This window comes from Camelus ferus, chromosome 1 (genome assembly GCF_009834535.1).
Source record: "Camelus ferus isolate YT-003-E chromosome 1, BCGSAC_Cfer_1.0, whole genome shotgun sequence".
Classification (NCBI taxonomy): domain Eukaryota; kingdom Metazoa; phylum Chordata; class Mammalia; order Artiodactyla; family Camelidae; genus Camelus; species Camelus ferus.
The window spans coordinates 36,329,604-36,348,081 of record NC_045696.1 but is presented as its reverse complement, the minus strand read 5'-3'; the positions used below and the strand labels follow the sequence as shown (position 1 = coordinate 36,348,081).

At 35.5% G+C, this 18,478-nt stretch overlaps 2 protein-coding genes and 1 long non-coding RNA gene across 7 annotated transcripts in view; 1 reads left to right on the top strand and 2 right to left on the bottom strand.

Moving 5' to 3' along the window:
* The window catches only part of NSUN3 (NOP2/Sun RNA methyltransferase 3), a 48,353-nt gene extending 41,666 nt beyond the window's left edge, over positions 1-6,687 (bottom strand). For 2 of the 3 annotated variants that reach the window (XM_032477714.1, XM_006189302.3), the window contains exons 1-2: positions 6,551-6,687; positions 5,620-5,729 (exon numbers count right to left, since the gene is read on the bottom strand). In XM_032477714.1, the coding sequence (XP_032333605.1) occupies positions 5,620-5,729; positions 6,551-6,562 (122 nt within the window). In that variant the 5' untranslated portion in view covers positions 6,563-6,687. The remainder of the gene's footprint in view (positions 1-5,619; positions 5,730-6,550) is intronic. The other variant, XM_032477727.1, reaches the window with a different exon arrangement.
* A 227-nt stretch (positions 6,688-6,914) lies between these two features.
* Positions 6,915-9,481, top strand: LOC116663126. Its single transcript, XR_004319180.1, has 3 exons — positions 6,915-7,155; positions 8,136-8,201; positions 8,590-9,481. It is a non-coding gene; the product is annotated as an uncharacterized LOC116663126 (long non-coding RNA).
* A 2,397-nt stretch (positions 9,482-11,878) lies between these two features.
* Positions 11,879-18,478, bottom strand: part of ARL13B (ADP ribosylation factor like GTPase 13B) — a 63,067-nt gene continuing 56,467 nt past the window's right edge. For 2 of the 3 annotated variants that reach the window (XM_006189300.3, XM_032477708.1), the window contains 2 exons: positions 18,172-18,240; positions 11,879-12,995 (listed from right to left, as the gene is read on the bottom strand). In XM_006189300.3, coding sequence (XP_006189362.2) covers positions 12,919-12,995; positions 18,172-18,240 — 146 coding nt within the window. In that variant the 3' untranslated portion in view covers positions 11,879-12,918. The remainder of the gene's footprint in view (positions 12,996-18,171; positions 18,241-18,478) is intronic. The other variant, XM_014563110.2, reaches the window with a different exon arrangement.

Here is an 18,478-nt window from a genome sequence, read left to right as displayed (position 1 = left end):
ACACACATGTATATACTAAATTTGTTTTCACTGTAGCCTTAAAGGTCTAAGTGTTAAAATAGTAACTTCTGGATTCAGTTATCAATAAAATTGTTTGTACACAATTGATCAAAATAACTTACAGATTTGATAATTATTTAAACATAAAAAGGAAAAATTCATAAGCAATGTATCTCTTAATGAAATGAGCTTCCCCCCCCATATATCCAAGAATGAATATTGTCAGTGCTCTAATGATCAGGGTTCAACATCAATTTTATTCCTATTTTGTATTTGTAGAAGGGCTGAGAGAAACCTTCACTTAAATAAGTAGGTAAGAATTAAATACATTTTGTTAAAGCAATGTCTCCTTTTTGTTAAACTTCTTTTTGAGCTATAATCTCAAATCACTAAATGACATATCTTCAAAAATATTTTAAATGATCTATTAGCTGACAACTCAATTGGAAGTCCTTTATTTTTGTTGAAAGCAAAACTTGGAAACTGTCTGACGTGTCAGGAAAGAGTTTGCTAGTCGTTAGTCATTTACTTTCTAAACCCTTACAGTGATAGTCCAATAGTCTCTGGCAGGGGGAGTTCCTGACAGCCCAGAGGAATGCAGTGAGGAAGAGACAGGATGATGAAAGTGCACCCCCTTCTGTAAAGTGGGACAAAGACAACCGCAGACGGGCAGGTTGGGAAAGGAGAGTAAGTCCCCCTCAGGCAACAGAGAAGCAGAGTCATCTGGAAGAGCACATGTGAAAGCTGAGAATCTGGAAGTCGATGGCTCTAACTTGCCTGTGCTCACATATCCCTTGAAAATTGCATAATATATTATTTGGACAATGTCTGATATATGATAAAATGATTTTCAACTTTTCTGTGATTTTTATTACTTTACCTTACTATTCTATTCTCTACCTTCCTATGTAATGATGAGGATAAAGAATCATTTTGTCTAGACAATGTTAAGCACAATTGGTATAACTGCAGATTACAAAATCAACTAAATGTTCGTGTTTAAAAAATAGAAATCCCTTTTGTTTTATTACTATCATTATCCACTAGAGGGCACTCATTCAATCATTTTAAGCCTGGTTTAGAAATCAGAATAAACCAATTCATGGAAGTATATCAAAATTATGTTTTCCAATTATTTTATTTTTATTATTCAGAGATTCTAATGATGAATTGATTGCCTCCTATTCTTTCTTGGTGTTGTTTCCTCCTTGTCTCTCATAGAAGGACAATCTATGTCCCTATTTCTAGCCACAGTATCTCAGGAAGCGTTGAGGGAAGGTTTGTGTTTCTGGTGGAGACAAAAAAAGGCTGAAAATACTGCACACAAGAAGTCCTTATGTCCCTTACATCAGGAGATGTGTGCATACACAAGGCTGGGACTCCAAACCCTTCACAGAAGCATGCTTGGTAGAGGAAAAGGCACAGGCTTTCAAGTCACAAGCTTGGACTGGCCATAAACTGAGACACCTGGCAATTTTTCTAACCTCTCACTTTAAAGGGGTCTAAAAGTTACTACTCACAGGGTAGTTTCACAAATTAAGATTGAACATGTGTGCAAAGTCAACATAAGGGACAAAATAGAAATTGAGGTACTAGTTCATTTGTTTTCCCCAACCAGCCCACTACACCCCTCTTCACAGATTCTGGTAATGCAATCTGGTTATTTATGTCTTCCTCTATATGTGAACTATGTGAACTCTGGATTAATAAGGAGAAGGTAAAAAAAAAAATTTACAGACAGGCCAGAATTAACCATGTTTCCCCCAACCCTTTTTTTTTTTTCCTTGCTTTCCACAAAGTGCACACAAAATTTCCAAAGTTTGTAAACATTTCCAATTAATCTTCCCCTCATATATATTTGAAGGCAGAATATATATAATCCATTGTGCTCAGCACAACGTCTGGCATATAAATAAGGCCTAAATTGTGATTAAGTAGATGGCTTGCACATGAGTCTTAGGAATTGGTTCTTCCTGACCCTCCTTTGCCAAAGAGACAAGCAAGTTATTAAATTATGACAATAACAGTCTTGAAAGAATTACAACAGCTGTATCAACAAAATTCAATGGAAACACAAAGGGCAGAACTAATTTTGCCAAGTGTATATGGGGCAGATTGATGAAGAATTAGTTAGTAATAGTAATAGTAATAAAAATAATTCTAACATGTATCAAGGGCTTACTATATGTCAATATTCTAAATACTTTGTATATATGTAAATTTATTTTATCTTTCCAAATAATTATATGAAACACAGAATTTTTCCCTTTTTATACACAAGGGTAGGAGACACAGAGATGTTAAAATAACTTTCCTGAGTCACGTTACAAGATGCAAGGGTGGGATTTGAACCTACACTTTAACCACTGTACAGAAAGAAAGGAGATGGTCATTCCTGGCAGAGGGAGCAACATATTAAGTCCCAAAAGTCTGTCTAGTCACGATAAGATGTTTAGTCCAAATGTAACACTGCAGACAGTGGGGGAACAAAGGAGGCTCGTACTCCAGGAGGGACACAATGGAATACGGCAGCACTGAGAAGCAGCACAACAAAAGTGGGTAAGACAAATTCCCAGGGCTTTTCCAAATGTGCGCTGTGTATCACTGGGCAAATTACTTAACCTCTATATGCCTCAGCTTTCCTACCTGTAAAATGAAGATAATAACAGCCATCTTCAAGGGTTATACAGAAGATTATGTCATTATTTGTAAAGTGATAAGAACATTGCCTGCCATATTGTGCCAAAAAAGTGGTTGCTCAAATAAGTAAACACTAAAGGTGGGCGACTATGAAAAGTGCTGCTGCAATATGCCAGGTAAGAAATGACGAAGGCCCAGCTAAACAGGAACAGTGAGGATAAGCAGGAGATCCAAAGTAAGAAACTTCTCATATAAAAGCAAAAGCATTTGGCGGGCATTTAGATTTTGATGGGGGCAGGGCAGTGGTGTGTGGTGGCAGCACACAGTTCGGGGTCCCCAAGACCACTCTTGGGCTTGATTATTAAATAGAAGGACACACAGAACTCACCGTTAGACCCATGCTTATGGTTGAGGTTTATTATGGAGAAAAGATACAGGTTAAAATCTGTCAAGGTAAGAGATGTGTGACGCAGAGGCACAAGCGTTCAAAGCATAAAGCTTCCACTTGTCCTCCGGTGGAATCATGGACAAGGGTAACTTTTCCCTGCAATGTGTGACAATACGCATAGGAGCACTGCCAACCAGGGAGTCCTGGTGTCTAGATTTCACTGGGCTCAGTCACACAAGCATGAGTGACTGCCCACTCACTGATCTTTTTAGGCTAGAGTCCCTCGGGAGGTAGGAGGTGGGAGGCCTAGCTAACACAGTGGCCCAGAACCCCCACCATAAATCACATTGCTAGACTTTCTCATGTTGCCCAAGCCCCCAGGTAAACAAAGACACTCTTGAGCAGGACACTCCAAGGGCTTACAGATCACCTCCAAGGAGCTGAGGGCAAATGTCAGACCTGTTTTTGAATAAGGTTCATTCTTTATGACAAAGGTAGTGAAGCGTGGAGGAGGAAAGAGGAAATGAGACTGATAATGATACCTTCCACTGAGATAGAATACGCAAGTAGCAAATGGCAACATAAGCTTGGAAAGGAAAAATCAGAATATGCTTTTGAGTTTTCCTGCTGTGGAACTAAGTGAAGTGAAACACTTAGAAGCGTGGGGCTGAAGTTTGGGAAGGACCCCACCACCTGAGACAACAGCATACTGAGGGAAGTTTACAGCCATGCCAAGAATGGGCTCACCTGAAAGAGAACATGAGGACAAGTAGGGCAAAAACGGAACCAAGGTAAACCCCAACTCCAAAGGGCTGCTCAGAGGGCAATGGCGAGGAGGGTTTTTACAAAATAAAATTAAAATAAATACTAAATTGTCCCTACTATTACAGGACTATTGAGTAAATTACTTTCTAAGTAATGCACTCTCCTTTCTCTGGAAGTACATAGCTCTGCAAACACAGTACTATGTCTTTCAAATAAATGATTAAAAGCCAAAAATATTTGTTTTCATTTCCCCATGCCTTCCTGCATGCACAGAGTACTTTCTAAGCTGAGAAAGCCTTTATTTTGCCTATGGCAAATTTAGCACATGTTTATGCAAAACTTAAACTACCATGAAAACCCAACAAAAAGGCAGATGAAGCAGAAGGCACAGCTAATCAAATGGATTTGAGGTTCACTGCTCATTTTGGTTAGGGTCAAATGATAATTTATAACTGTCTGAGCACATTAAATAGAAAAGTAACTCATTACATTAGGGTATGAATAGCCAGATTACTATAAAATCTGAAGACAATATATCTCTTGAAATCTGTTTTTTTAAAAATCATCCATTTATGCCTAATTACATTCCAGATATGAGAGGCATATAGAATACGGGTTAGCAGTGGGAGTTTATGAACCAGAGAGTCTGGGCACAAATCCCAGCTCTCCCACTTAACTAGCTGAGTGAACTTGGGCAAGTTACTTAAAACTCTGCGCAGTTTCTTCAGTGAAAAATGGGAAACAAATCTCATAGGTTTTTCTGAGGATCAAATGAAGTCAGTATTGCCTGGCACGTAATAAGCACACAGTAAGTGTTTTGTTATTGTGCTATTCTATTTGAGTACCTTTGCATACTGAAAACCTCACGAATTAATTACACACTCCACTATTTATTCCTTTTTCTTCTCTGTGATAGAAGACACACATTTAAAGATTTAGTCTTGAGATAAAACTTCAAGCTACATTTTCACATTACAGTATTTACGTTTCTAAAACAGCTTCATTTGTTTAAAATTATCTCAGAACCACCTTATACTTTATTAAGTCACCAAGAAACCTGGCTTCCCTCAGGTAAAACTAGGTACTCCTGACTATTTCTATTAGGATACTCATGGAATTAGCAGCTTATATAGTTTTAATCATGCTCCTCCTCCCCCATGAACACCAGACTGTCAGCAAACTGGACATGGGGACCGTCTTGCTCTTTGTATGTCACAGGGTATAATGTATCAAGCACTCAGTGTAAAGAACAGAGTAACATACCAGAGGCAAAACTCACTAAACATACAAATTAAACTTCTCTCACATCCATGCATTAAATATTTATTTGTTTTCTATAATACATTTAAATAACGTGTGTGTGTTAACACGTGTGTTCAAGACATAGCCAGCTATATACATAGGGAAGAAACATGATTACCAAATAAAATGACATTAGCTAAGATAAAGCAGTGTTGGCTTTAAAGACTTGTTGCATTGTCTTCTGAATTTCAGAAACTAGTCAAATATCCTCAAAAGTTTCCTTTAAAATTTTTCTGTTACAGTAGAATTAATTTTGTCAAAGTGGTGGGCATTCCTATTTCAAAGATCAAAGCAATTGCACAAGGCAAGGGCAGAACAATTTGTGCGATCACTACAAAGTTTTCTTTCTCCTCTTTCATCTCCCTATGATTCAGTCTATTTCCTCCTCATTCACCCCTTCTGAAGCCTCAGCAGGAAATGGCAGCCAGGTTTAGAGTCCTTTATTTTTTATCTTCACAGCACCCCTCCTCAAGAAGGGTTTATTTCTTGTTCTATCATAAAGCATCGAGATGAATTATACTAACCTTACTGTATTCCAGGCATCTCCAAGTTCTTTGGAATACTGATTTTCAAAATGATCCAATACAACTTTGCAAATCTGTTTTGCAAGCTTCCTCTCTGATTTTGCTTTCAGCTATGATGATAAGAAAAAGTTGCTGACACACTGATTTATAAATTTATTGAACTTCAACATTAGCAAAGTCTTCTTTTCTTAAGATAAAAACACTTTTTTTTTTTTGGATAATTACTAGTTCTTGACACAGGAGCTGTACCTCACACATAACAAAACTGTATTACAATACTCTTATCTACTTATGAAAAAAGGTTTCTCCAAATGACTATTGCTCAAATGTAAAGCAAAGGTTGAAGCAGAATCCTGGTGTTAACAGAGGACTATACGTCAAAGGAACAAAATTTAAATAAGCCACTCTGGATGTTAACATCAGGGAGAAGTGGGTGAAAAGCATATGATAACTGCATTATCTTTGCAACTTTTTTGTAAATATAAAATTATTCCAAAATAAAGTTTATTTAGAAAAAGTCACTCTGGTCTCCTGCGGAAACTTCCTTACAATTCTATCTCATGTACTAATCCCGGAAAAGTTTATCGAGGGCCTTCTATGTAACAGAAATCGTTCTAAGTTTCCAGGATAGGGCAGTGACAGTCCTGCAGGAGCTTGCATTCTGCTCAAAGCTGAAAGTAATGGATATATTAAAGCCCGCAGCCTGGACTGCAGACAGGTTATCTGAGGAGAAGGTGAGTCTCGGGAAAAACGGACAGAGTATGCAACTAGCAAGCGTCAAAAAAACAGCATTATTCCAGAGCTCTGGACTGAAGCTAGAGAAACCCAGAGATCAAGAAGTGCCCCCGTCCCAGCCCTCTCCCCCGCCATGCCGGTCAGTAAAGAAGTGTGCAGTTCAGTCAGAGGCACCCGGCTGGGTCCCAACCCTCACCCGGGTCAACATCTTCCAGTCAGGAGAGGTCAAACAAGAAACCAATACCGCTGGGCATCTAAAGCCTGCAGGGAACAAAAACAACAGCCCGCCTTACGAATTTCGCCGGACTTCTCTCCTATCCCTCACGTTTCCGACTCAACATCTCGCGAGATACTGATTTGCGGGACTTATCGAAATCTCGCCAAAAGACCTAGGTCTCTCGAGAGTCAAGCGCAAGGTTACTCTGGCGGGTGGCTGAAAAAGGCGGTGACCACCTACTCCCGGGGGCGTGGTCGAGACCCTGTAGGCGGAACTTTGGGCGGCCGGTGCTTAGATAGACACGCCTTTCACAATCTTTTCTGCTGTGTCCTTGGGGCTCAGAACGACTGGGGATGTTTGTCCCTATTAGGCTTGTAGTACGATCGTCGTTTTAAGATGTTCTCAGAGGTGAAGCTAGTTACGGAGCTAATCTACCAAATCCGAAGACCCCCATTAGCCCAAATATTCAGAACTCAAGATAAAATAATGGATATGACGAAAAATATTCAAGCATTGCCTAGAGATGGCCAATTGGAACAATCTCTCTCTTTAAGGAGGAGGGTTCAACTGACTGAAGTACACAGGTAAAGCGCTTTGCACAGACTAGGAAACAGTAAATGCCCAAATGTTAGCTACTTTATTATCTTGATCTTCGTGATTATCAAGTTTTGATACCAAATGCCTGACGACCAAAATGACCTGACCCTCCTCACCCACATTTACTAACGGAAGGGTTACTAGTTCTCAGGAGAGTTGAGTGTTAACACCCATTCTGATAGGAATAGCAATTTATTTGCTTTTTTAGTGGTATTTTTTATTTGCTACCTTGTTAACATCAATCAGCAATTTATCAGAAAGTCAGTGCTTAACGTAGTTCCCAATATTTAATGAACATCATCATTTTGACACCCTTGATGCTTAAAATATCAGTATAAGTGTATATCATAGGTGCAAATCTTAGGATCATGTAAAAAGATAAACTTCATTACTCCTAATGTGATTTGAAGCCTAATATATTTTATTTATTTAAACAAGTTGCCCAATAATTTTTAAATGAATTTAAATTTTGTGCAAAAGAAAATATATTATTAAGATGTGAGATGATTAAATGCATTAGTTCGTTGTGTGTTTAAGGAAAAGTCGTTAGTTTACATTTCAGCCTGTAAGAAATTTCATAATTTATTTTTTCTGTACTCATTACAAATTGTTTCATTTAATGAATTAAAAGAGTAATCTATTTTCAGTGTAGACATATAAAAAACTTTTAAGGTGGTAGTAGAAATCGTATGTACTATTTTTCTATTAGGGAAAGAGGATATGTTATGCTTGGAAAGAGGTCGTATTAGTTCTATTTTATTCTTTTGTAATTTCTTTAGCATATTTCTATTTTCTGGTTTTTAAATAAACTAATGCTCATTGAAGAAACCAAAATTTAAAGCCTATAAGAATGAAAATCATGTATAACACAGCTAGAGATAATCACTATTAATATTTTGGTATATTTCTCTATGCATTTTCAAGGTTGATCAAACTATGTATAATGTATGCTCTTCTGCTTTTATAGGCATTTTCTTATATTAAAAATTCTTCCTACAGTACATAATTTCTACAAGTTGCATAGTATTTGAAGGTATGGAGATTATACTAGCTATATTATTATTATTTGATAAACATTTTTGCTCATAAATCTTTGTAAGTCTGATAATACAATTTTTTAATTATGTCCTTATTCTGGGTAAGTTTTCAAATCTTACTAGTATCATATTTCTTTTGTAAATTACTTGCTCATACTCACTTATCTATAGCTATCTTAGTGTTATTTTAATTTATATTACAGATGTTACCATATCACATTTTCAAGTACTTTGTCAATTTTTCTTATCACCATTAGATTCTGAATGTGGAAAAAATGTGAATTTTTATGCAGTCAACTGTTTGAATTTGTAATTTACTTCATTGCTTGCAAATTTCTTCCCACAGAAGGGAGTTACTTCTGTTCCTTTCTTTTTTCTTTACAGGTTGACCTTTCACATTTAACCCATTAACCCATCTAGAATCAATATTAGTATATCATGAGAATGTTAATGGATTTCCACTCCCTGACACCAAATTGCTACCGAAGAATAAACAAAGTTTCTTTTCACATTGAGCTTTTACGAGTAGAAACTGTTAGAGGCCAACTTGTTTTAAACCCACTGTAGACATAAGAAATTAAGCTGACACAAAATACCAGAAATTGTACTATGGTTTTAAGATTGTTATTATTATTGTTATCATTATAGTGTTAAAGAATGAGGCAGCTTAATAAGGACTTACTGCTAAGCTGGAAATTAATTTTTACATGCTCAATTTTATTGTGAAATCATTTGATACAAGAAGTGTTACAGAACAAACTTTTTAGTGAATTTTCATAATTATATAAAACAGCTCTCAAAGCCCTTCATGTTCATATAGAGATATATGTGTCAAAAGATAAAGACAGGGTTTGTAGTAAAATAATCTGACATCAAGAGTGTTAGCTCCTTAAACTGGATGGCAGAAAAACACAACAGAGAAACTTATCATCAAAGCAAGAGAACAAAGCGTAGTTATAGGCTTTAGGTGAGTAGATAGTTAGCTGAGGCTCTCATTTTTTAAATTATAGGCCTTCAAAGTGGTATGTACAAACTCTGGCAGACTGGGACTCAGAAGTAAATATAACAACTTGTATTTTTATTTTATTTTTTCTAATCTTTGAAAAAATTTAGGGAGGTATATGTACAAAGTATGATAGAATATGTATATAACTGCTAAGAGCTGAGAGGGTAGAATATAGCTCAAGTGCTAGAGCACATGCTCAGCATGCAGGAGATCTGGGGTTCAAAAAAGTCCTCTTAAAAAATTAAATAAACCTAATTACCTCCCCCCCAAAACAAACCAAAAAAACCCAAAACAAACAAACAAAAGTGAAACTTCTCCCTTTCCCTTCAAAATTCCTATGTTGACCTAACTCCACCCTCCCACCCTCCCCACCCCTCCGCCACCACCACCTCCCTCCCCCATACCTCAGAGCTTGGCTGTATTTGGAAACAGGGCCTTTCCAGAGGTGATTAAAAGGAGTCGTTTAGGGTGGTCCTAATCCAATCTAACTGGTGTCTTTATTAAAAGGAAATTTGGATACCCTGAGACATTAGCTAGCAACAAATGCACACAGAGCAAAGACCATGTGAGCACACAGGGAGAAGGAGGCCACTTGTAAGCCAAGGAGAGAGGTTTCCCACAAGGCCTGCCAACACCTTGATCTTGGACTTTCAGGCTTCAGAACTGAGAAAATAAATTTCTGTTGTTTAAACCACCCAGTTTGTGGTACTTCGTTACAGCAGCACTAGCAAACTAATACAGTAACTTTATATTTAATGTATACTAAAAATATGTACTGAAAAGGATGTATCAAATTTGGAGACCACTGATTCATTTACCTAGGTCATACTGTTTCCTCATCAGCACAAAAAAGGAACTTACAACTCATGCTCAAAATTAGCAAATTATTTTCTTCATATTTTCCCTTTAATTTAGCTGATCACTTTCATTAAAGAAAATTCATATCTGAGAACTCTTTTCTCAAAAAACCAGACTTCTCTTATTATGCCTCCACAAAGACAATGGATTATTGCTGTTTTGATAGTTTTTACCATACTTAAATGTAAGTTTTGAAGTATATGAATTTATTATCAGCTGGAATGTATTTCTTGATAAATTAGAAGGTTAGTATTAGCAGAATCTCAACTGCAAAGTGTATTCCAGTTAGCGAAAAACTTAGGTAGCAAAGGCAAGGATAACAAAATTTATAAGCTCCAGCTTTATTTGTATAAGCAGTTTCACTTTTGGGTGAGGTGGAGATTAGGTTTTATTTATTTATTTAAATGGCAGTACTGGGAATTGAACCCAGGATCTTGTGCTTGCTAAGCATGCACTCTACCACTAAACATGCCCTGCCCCTAAGCTTTGATAAGCTTTTGCCATCTGGAAGCATACAGTATTTCTTTAGTGTGGAATGGAAGAAAATGAGTAATGTGAATAGCATAGCATACAGAACCAAGTATCAAATGAAATAAAATATTGTCAGTAAAAGGACATGTGGTTAACAGATCAGCTGCAAATACAATGGCATATTCCATAGTTGAATGTCTCTGGGCTATTCACAGGTAAATTCACAAATTAGATGAATTCTGCTCCTTCACTTGGCACTTATTACCAAAAAGAAACCATTTAAGTTTATCAAATGAAAAGCAAAACAGCATACTGATATAAATTATTTTTATTGTGTGAAACTGTCATAATTCATAATAATTAAGAATAAAAATGCAGCATATAACAAAATAGGCATTTATACTTGTTAAAAGCCACCTGGATTTACAAAACTTTAAAAATATTTTTAGAATGCTTTAAGAATACAAATTATGTTTTGAGAGATATATAAAACATTTATTCCATTTTATCATATATTTAAATTCAAGATCTTCAAAATGATTTTTATTTATTTTTGTTAAATGGACTCAGTACATTATTATACATTATAGTAATCACTGGTAGGAAACAAAAACTTAAAACATATTTATCTCATACTAGATGAATATTAAAAAATGGCAAAAGCATGAGTTTAGTTTTTAAAAAATGAATAAATATAAATTTTACAAAAAAGGAACCAAGAAGATATACAGGTTTGTTCTCTAAAATCCACCTCAGAATTTACATACTGTCTTCTTGGGTTGCTTTTCCTTACAAATTCAGGTTGTTCGGAATTCTGTATCTGAAATAGAATGCTTTTATCCAGTGTGGAAGGTAAGTCTCATGTACAAAATTCCAAAAATTGCATATGATGCTGACTTAGAGTAATAAATAATCTGATTAATGAAAGTTCAATGAGTTAGAAAATGTGAATAAAATGCAATATTCTAAAAAAAAACCTTTATAAGTAAATAATCATATTAAACTGCCTTAAGCATACTTAATCATGTTATTTTCAGATACCAGTATATGTCTGTTGTCAGTACAAGATGCCAAACTGACTAATTTTAACAGGGTAATTAGAATTCATACTGTTTATGTTATTTTCACCTTGAGTAAAGGTTTGCTTCTAATTAAATGGACCATTATGAATCTGTTACTCAAAATATGTATCTAAAAGCTTGTCTAAATGCCAGAAGACAGAATACTACAGATGCCATTCTTCAGTGCAACAGAAGTACTATTACTTTAAATTGAGAAATTATTTTGAAATTATTTCTTTATTGATGTAATTTAAACCAACATTTTTATTGTTATTTCTTTAATATCTAAGCATTTCCCAGTTAAAAAATACAAATTTCTGGGCTACAGTAGCTTTTCTGGTCTTTTTGCCTTGAATTTCAAGGCACAAAAGAATTAGAATAACCTAAAAGAGTCACTGCAGCTTCTGACAGAACAAGGGAGTGACAAGTAGCACCTTGATCTCTGAAAAGGTCTAACCTTTGAAAGAGGTGTTTTATTGGGGCTTTTAATGATATTTCATAAAACATTTTTATTAACTTAAAAAGCATTTAAGTCAAAAGGTATTTTGCAAGTCTCTTTCATTTATTGGGAGCATTACCAAAGAAAACAAATAACAGCAAAAATTAAACTAATTAATTAGTGCTGTCAAATAACAATTTGATAGAATAAAAATATGAGAATATTTTTAAAAGATATTTTAAAATTAGGTCAAATTAAGATGTATACTTCAAAAACATACCTCAAACCATATAAATATATCCTGTTTGTATAGTTTCGTGTTTGTCAAGTAAATCAACTCCATTTTCCAAACACAATTTAAACATAGCATCTATAGAAAAGTGCACAATGTCATAGTAATTAAAATCCTTAAAAGTTTTAGAAAAATATAAAAAGTTAAAAATTTAGCTTATAAATTCCCAAGAGTTCCCTTTCCATGTACATGTCTTACAAATGTTAAAGATGGAGAAATAAAGACAATTAAATAAAGAGTAAAGAAAGGGTATAGAGCCCACTGGCTCTTTTTCTGAAGAGGTTTCCCTTCAGGAATATGCCCATGAGTGGGATGTATAAACCAGAGTCATTACCAACTCTTGCTCGCCCCATTTGCTGCTCATTTTGCTTCCCCTTTAAAAAACAAAACAAAACAAAACAAAACAAACAAACAAAAGTATGAAGAACATGGAAAAGTAATTATCAGATCAGTCAGGTCTTTGGCTCACTGAAACTGCTAAGGGTGTCCTGCCCCAGTCATCAATGTTCAGGGTTTTTCTCCTTGGGGAAAGAAGGTCCTCCAGTTCAGGCGGCCAACATTAAGAGAGTGCGACCGTATGACCTGGTTACGAGATGATGTCGTGAGCATCACTGTTAGGTCTCTGTCGCACAACCAGGGGAGGCAGTGGCTTCCCATAGAAATCTATGTAAAGAAGGGAGACCAAAAATGCAAAACTGTTACATTAAATCAAGATTTTTGACACAATTCATTAATTTCCAGCCAACACATTTAATGAGTAAAACACTTCGATTTTACAGGTGAAGCAATGAGCGGAGAGAATAAGGGGGAAAAAGTCAGAATCAAAGAAAACTTGAATAAATTCAAAACACAATCAGTAGGGCAAATTCCTAACTCTAGGTTATAAATTAATCTCCACTAGATTTAATAAAAGCTGTATCTAATGTATATATTATTGTTACTGTTTCCAATTACATGTTCATACTAGAATAAAACAAACACTCAAAATTTATGGAACCTGTTGCCAAAGCCCTGATAAAAATCAGTATTTGTACAACCTGCATTCTTATCCAAAGGCTATTACTTCTAGGAATGTGGGGAGAAAAATTAATTATGTTAGTATTCTGGTAAGTAGGAATCTTTTACAATGATGCTTCAATATAGCTCAGTGATTTAGGACATATTTGATACCAAAAAAGTCTTAATTTGTACTTCATAATAAGTTCGTATCCCTTAATTATCAAATTTAATAGCATATGGAAACTTTCAATAAGTAATTATTTTCTGACCTACTACCTTAAAATTATTCTAGAAGCACAGGTACAGGATCACTGAAATAAATATATTAAAAATGTATTTAGGGGCCTATTTCCAGTTCTGCATGTGCCAGAGTTCAGCTAAACTACTGCATGGTGTAGTTGCCTCAGCATCTATTTCATCTGGCCACCAGGCCAGTGGAGGCTTTAAATAGATACCAGCACCTCATGCAAAAACATGCCCTAGAAAACAGCCTGCAGAATCACAAGTAAATGTTTAGTCCCTGATATAACTCCCTGGTGGCCCTCCAGATCAACTGTCTCCCTCGCCTTCCCTTAGAAAAGACCCCAGAAGAGCTTACCAAAACTCTGCTGTTTGGGGTTTGAACTGACCAATCTGGCCCTAGCCTGGGAATCCCAAAGCACTCCACCCACAGACCCTAATAAAGGCATGTGGCCCAGGTCCTGCAGCTCTCTCTCTCCCTGCACCTTGCCTTGATCTCCCAGCTCCCACTCTGGAACCCTTGAAGCATGCCATGTACTTCCTCCACGAACTGTGAGTAATTTCACTATTTTGATCTCTCTTGTAGTCTTTTTAAACCAAGGCTTACCATCCAGCATGTAGCTGGATGCTGGATGGTAATAAACGTTAATTTAGCAAAGTCATAACAGCATTTAAGGAGCTTGTAAGTCACTCCATACTAACAAGAAGTAAACAGCTGAATATACTGAAAAATCACCAATTTTTCTGAAATCTGTAAGAGAGGGGAGGTCACAAAACAAACCATTGACCTGGATATTGGAGAGACAGACAGGCAAATATAGGAAGACAGTTTAGCAGACCAGACATTCATGAATGGAAATTGCTGAAGGAACAGGTGGCCAGGTAAGAAAACCAGAACGGTGAGTGATGAACTGCTGGACACTTAGTGTGGATAAATCCAAGAGTTAACGACTCCAGGAACTTCAGTCTTATGACCCCCCCACCATAATATTGTGAGTCACCTCCAGAAGCCTGAACAAATTCCCACAGTAAATACTGGAGAAAAACTCCCTCCTGCTTCTGGCAGAGCAGGGGAAAAGCTCCCGTTATGAATACTGCAAAGTACTTTGCTCATCTTTTTATTTTTATATATATATAAAATAAACTATTATAAGATATTAATATAATCATGTTTATTGCAGTTTCCAGGCTCCCATATGACACATACCTAAAGCAGAACATTGCAAACTGACGCTACCAGCAGCTACTTTGTTCTTCTCAACAAGGCCTGCGCTCAGAGAAAACTAGTTAATCAGAACCTAACCTGCTGGGGTGTTATCAGAACCTAACTGACCCAAGAAGGGAAATGACCAATTCCACTTGGCTCGAGGGATTCTGTCCTACCTAACGAGGGGGAAAAAAACCTGAGAAACTCTCATGAAGTTAAATTCCAGAAGCACAGGCTCACTGAAAGACTTGAGACCTAATCACAGGAATATAGAACACTTCTCCGCCACCCCACATCACCACGGTATTATTACTAAAGGCCTATTTACAGCAGTTCCTTTTACCTAGTACATCATGCTGGACTATCAAGAAAAAATTCCAAAAGACAAAAACCACAGTTTGAAGAGACAGAGCAAGCATCAGAACAAGACTTGGCAGGGATATTGGAATCATCAGGCCAGGAATTTTAAACAACTATGAGTAATAAGCTAAGGGCTTTAATGGTTAAAGTAGACTGCATGCAAAAACAGATGGGCAATGTAAGCAGAGATACGGAAATCCTAAGAAAGAACAAAAAAGAAATGCTAGAGAAACAAACAAACACTGTAACAGAAATAAAGAATGCATTTGATGGGTTTATTAGTAGACTGCACATGGCTGAGAAAAGAACCTCTAAGATAAGAGGATATATCAATAGAATCCTTGAAAACTAAAAACATAAAACTGAAAAAAAAAAAGAGAGAGAACATCTAAGAACTGTGCAACCACAAAAGGTGTAATTCATGTGTAATGGGAGTAACAGAAGGAGAAGAGAGAAAGGAACAGAAGCAATATCTGAAGTAATAATCACTCAAAATTTCCCCAAATTAATGTCAAACATCAAACCACAGGTCCAAGAAACTCTGAGAACACTGTGCAGGATTAATGACCCCAAAACTACATCTAGGTATAATATATCATTTTCAAATTACAGGAAAAAGAAAAAAATCCTGAAAGAAGCCAGAGGGAAAAAACACTTTTCCAGTAAAAGGACAAGAGTAAGAATTGCATCCAACTTCTCCCCAGAAACCATGCAAGCAAGAAGAAACTAGAGTGGAAATATTTAAAGTGTTTAGGGAAAAAAACCCCACCAACCTAGAATTCTATACCCTCAAAAATGAAATCACCTGTCGAAAGTAAAGGAAAAATAAAAAATTTCTCAGACAAGCAAAAATTGAAGGAATTTGTTGCTAGTAGATTTGCCTGGCAAGAAATGTTAGTTTTTCAGAGAGAAGGAAAATAACATACATCAGAAACTCAGATCTACATAAAGAAGGAAAAAGGATCAAAGAAACACGTAAAGATAAAATGAAAACTTATTTTTCTTATTCTTAATTGATCTAACAGATAACAATCTGTTCAAAATACTAATAGCAACAATGTATTTGATTATGTATGCCTACATATAAATAAAATGGATGATAGCAATAAAACAAGGGATAGGAGGAATGAATTAGGATTATTTGGCTATTACAGGCACTCACACTACCTGTCGAGTTGGTTATATGAAAGTATTTCTTGTATACATTTTTATTTTCGATTCCAATTCCTATTTCTCACTTCTCACCCTGACTACTCCAACAGCTTCCAAATGGGATGCTTACTTCAGGGTGTGGCCACAATCTAGTCTGTACTTTACATTGTGACAAAAATTATTTTCCTAAACAATAAATCTAGTAATACTATTTCCCTGCTAAAAACGTGTAGTGTGTCACGTAAAATTATAGCAAGTCCAGACATCTCAACATATATGTGAGGCCCTAAACAATCTGGCTATAAGTCATAATTTCAGTTTCAACACTTCCAGTAACTTTAAATTTCCTCTTTTTTACCCACTCTACCCACATGAACCTAAGCTCTAGTCACAAGTGACTTCTGTTTTTCAAATAAGCAATATTCTTTCCCAACTCTCTACCTTTGAACAGTCTGTTACTTCTGCTTCCTGACTTTCTGTATTCTTCAAAGATATAGGTCTAATACCACTTCCACTGCCTAGGCAGTCTATGCACAGTACTCCAATTTTACACCATAGAACCTATTCCTCCATAGTGTAAATTGTCATATATACTACAGAAAGCTGAAGTATTATCTTTTCTATCAGACTAAGATCCCTGGAAATGCAGAATTTACGTTTCATTCATCTTGGCATCACAAATGTTTTGGGTGGTATCAAATACAAAATAATTGTTTGTTGGATGTGTAATTCAGTAAGAGAAAAAATAATATCTGTTATATATGAAATTAATATCTTTATATACATGTATGCTTACATAGACACATATATAATGTAATTGTTTCTAAAACAGTAAATATTTAAACTGATAATGTAATAAAAAACGATTTTCAGTAATGATTAAGAAGAAATATTTCATTATTAACATAGTATTCAGAAAACAGAAAGCAAACAGCACATTTATATTTATATACTTTTTGAATAAAAATATTTTATACAGTTTAATATAATTTCAGATTGTTTGGTAACGCTTTTCTAAAGATTAAACTTCTGAATTTTTTTTCCTAGTAAATGAGTCTTCTTAGAAAACTGAGGTCTAGATTAGGTAAACAGAGCTATCAAAAAGGAAACTGGATATTCTTGATGAAAAAATTTATTAAGTTATTATATATTTTATTTATTTATTTATCCTTTTGCATTCTAAAAATATTTTATTGAAAGAATCTGGGCTGATTGTCTGAAATCAGAACTTGTACCTGTTGTATTAGGCAGTTCTCTACTCCCAACTGTCTTTTCTCTAGTTTTCCAGTTGGAGTTCTTATGCCCTATACTGGCTGTACTAAATCTTATGTTAATTTCATCCAAAAAGACTGTTTCCTTGAGTCAATGAACCCTTTCCAGTTAGCTGAACTTTATTTGGTTTACTGATTTGGTCTCTGATTTTACAAACTGTGATACTCTTTGCTTCATTTTAATATTCAGCAGCTGTGTCATTAGAAGCAGAGAAAAAACAATTACGTGAGATTATCATTGAGGATATTAGACACATATAGGACAATGAAGTTTCTTTTTAAAACTATTACGTATAATTGTAATGCCTCATATCTAATTTAAGTTGCTTTAAAATCTTTCCCTTTTCATAACTATTTACATTAACATCTAATGGATAAACACAAGCTACGATTATCTACTTCTGTATTCTAAGGTAAACATCAAATCAAATTATATCGAGGCAAAGGGCACTTAAAAATAAAAAAAATTAAATAAATGAAAAAAAGTGAAGTATAGTGAAAAAGGCTGTGGAATTGAAAGGCTTCCAAAAGTAAAAGCTTGTTGAAGTAATGAGGTAAAGAAAGGGACTGTGATACGTATAGATACTTGAAAACTGATCCTTTGCATTACCATTATGACGTGTTTCACCAAGAGGCTCAAGTTTTGGAAGTCTAGTGACTTTGGGGGTTCCCCAGCCAACTAAAGGAAAAGAAAAACATTTAAAAACATTGTTAAACAATGTCTCTTTAGGTCTGCTGAGAGGATCCCTCTCTCACAGGAATGTATATAACTTCTATGTCAGTTCACATATTACTGAATAATATGGTACTGAGTAACCATACACCTGTCTGAAATGGCTTCTGTTTAAAAATGTAATTGTAGGTTGGTAATATCTGTTTTAAGTTTTTATTTACCTTTAGTTAAAAATATAAGCATC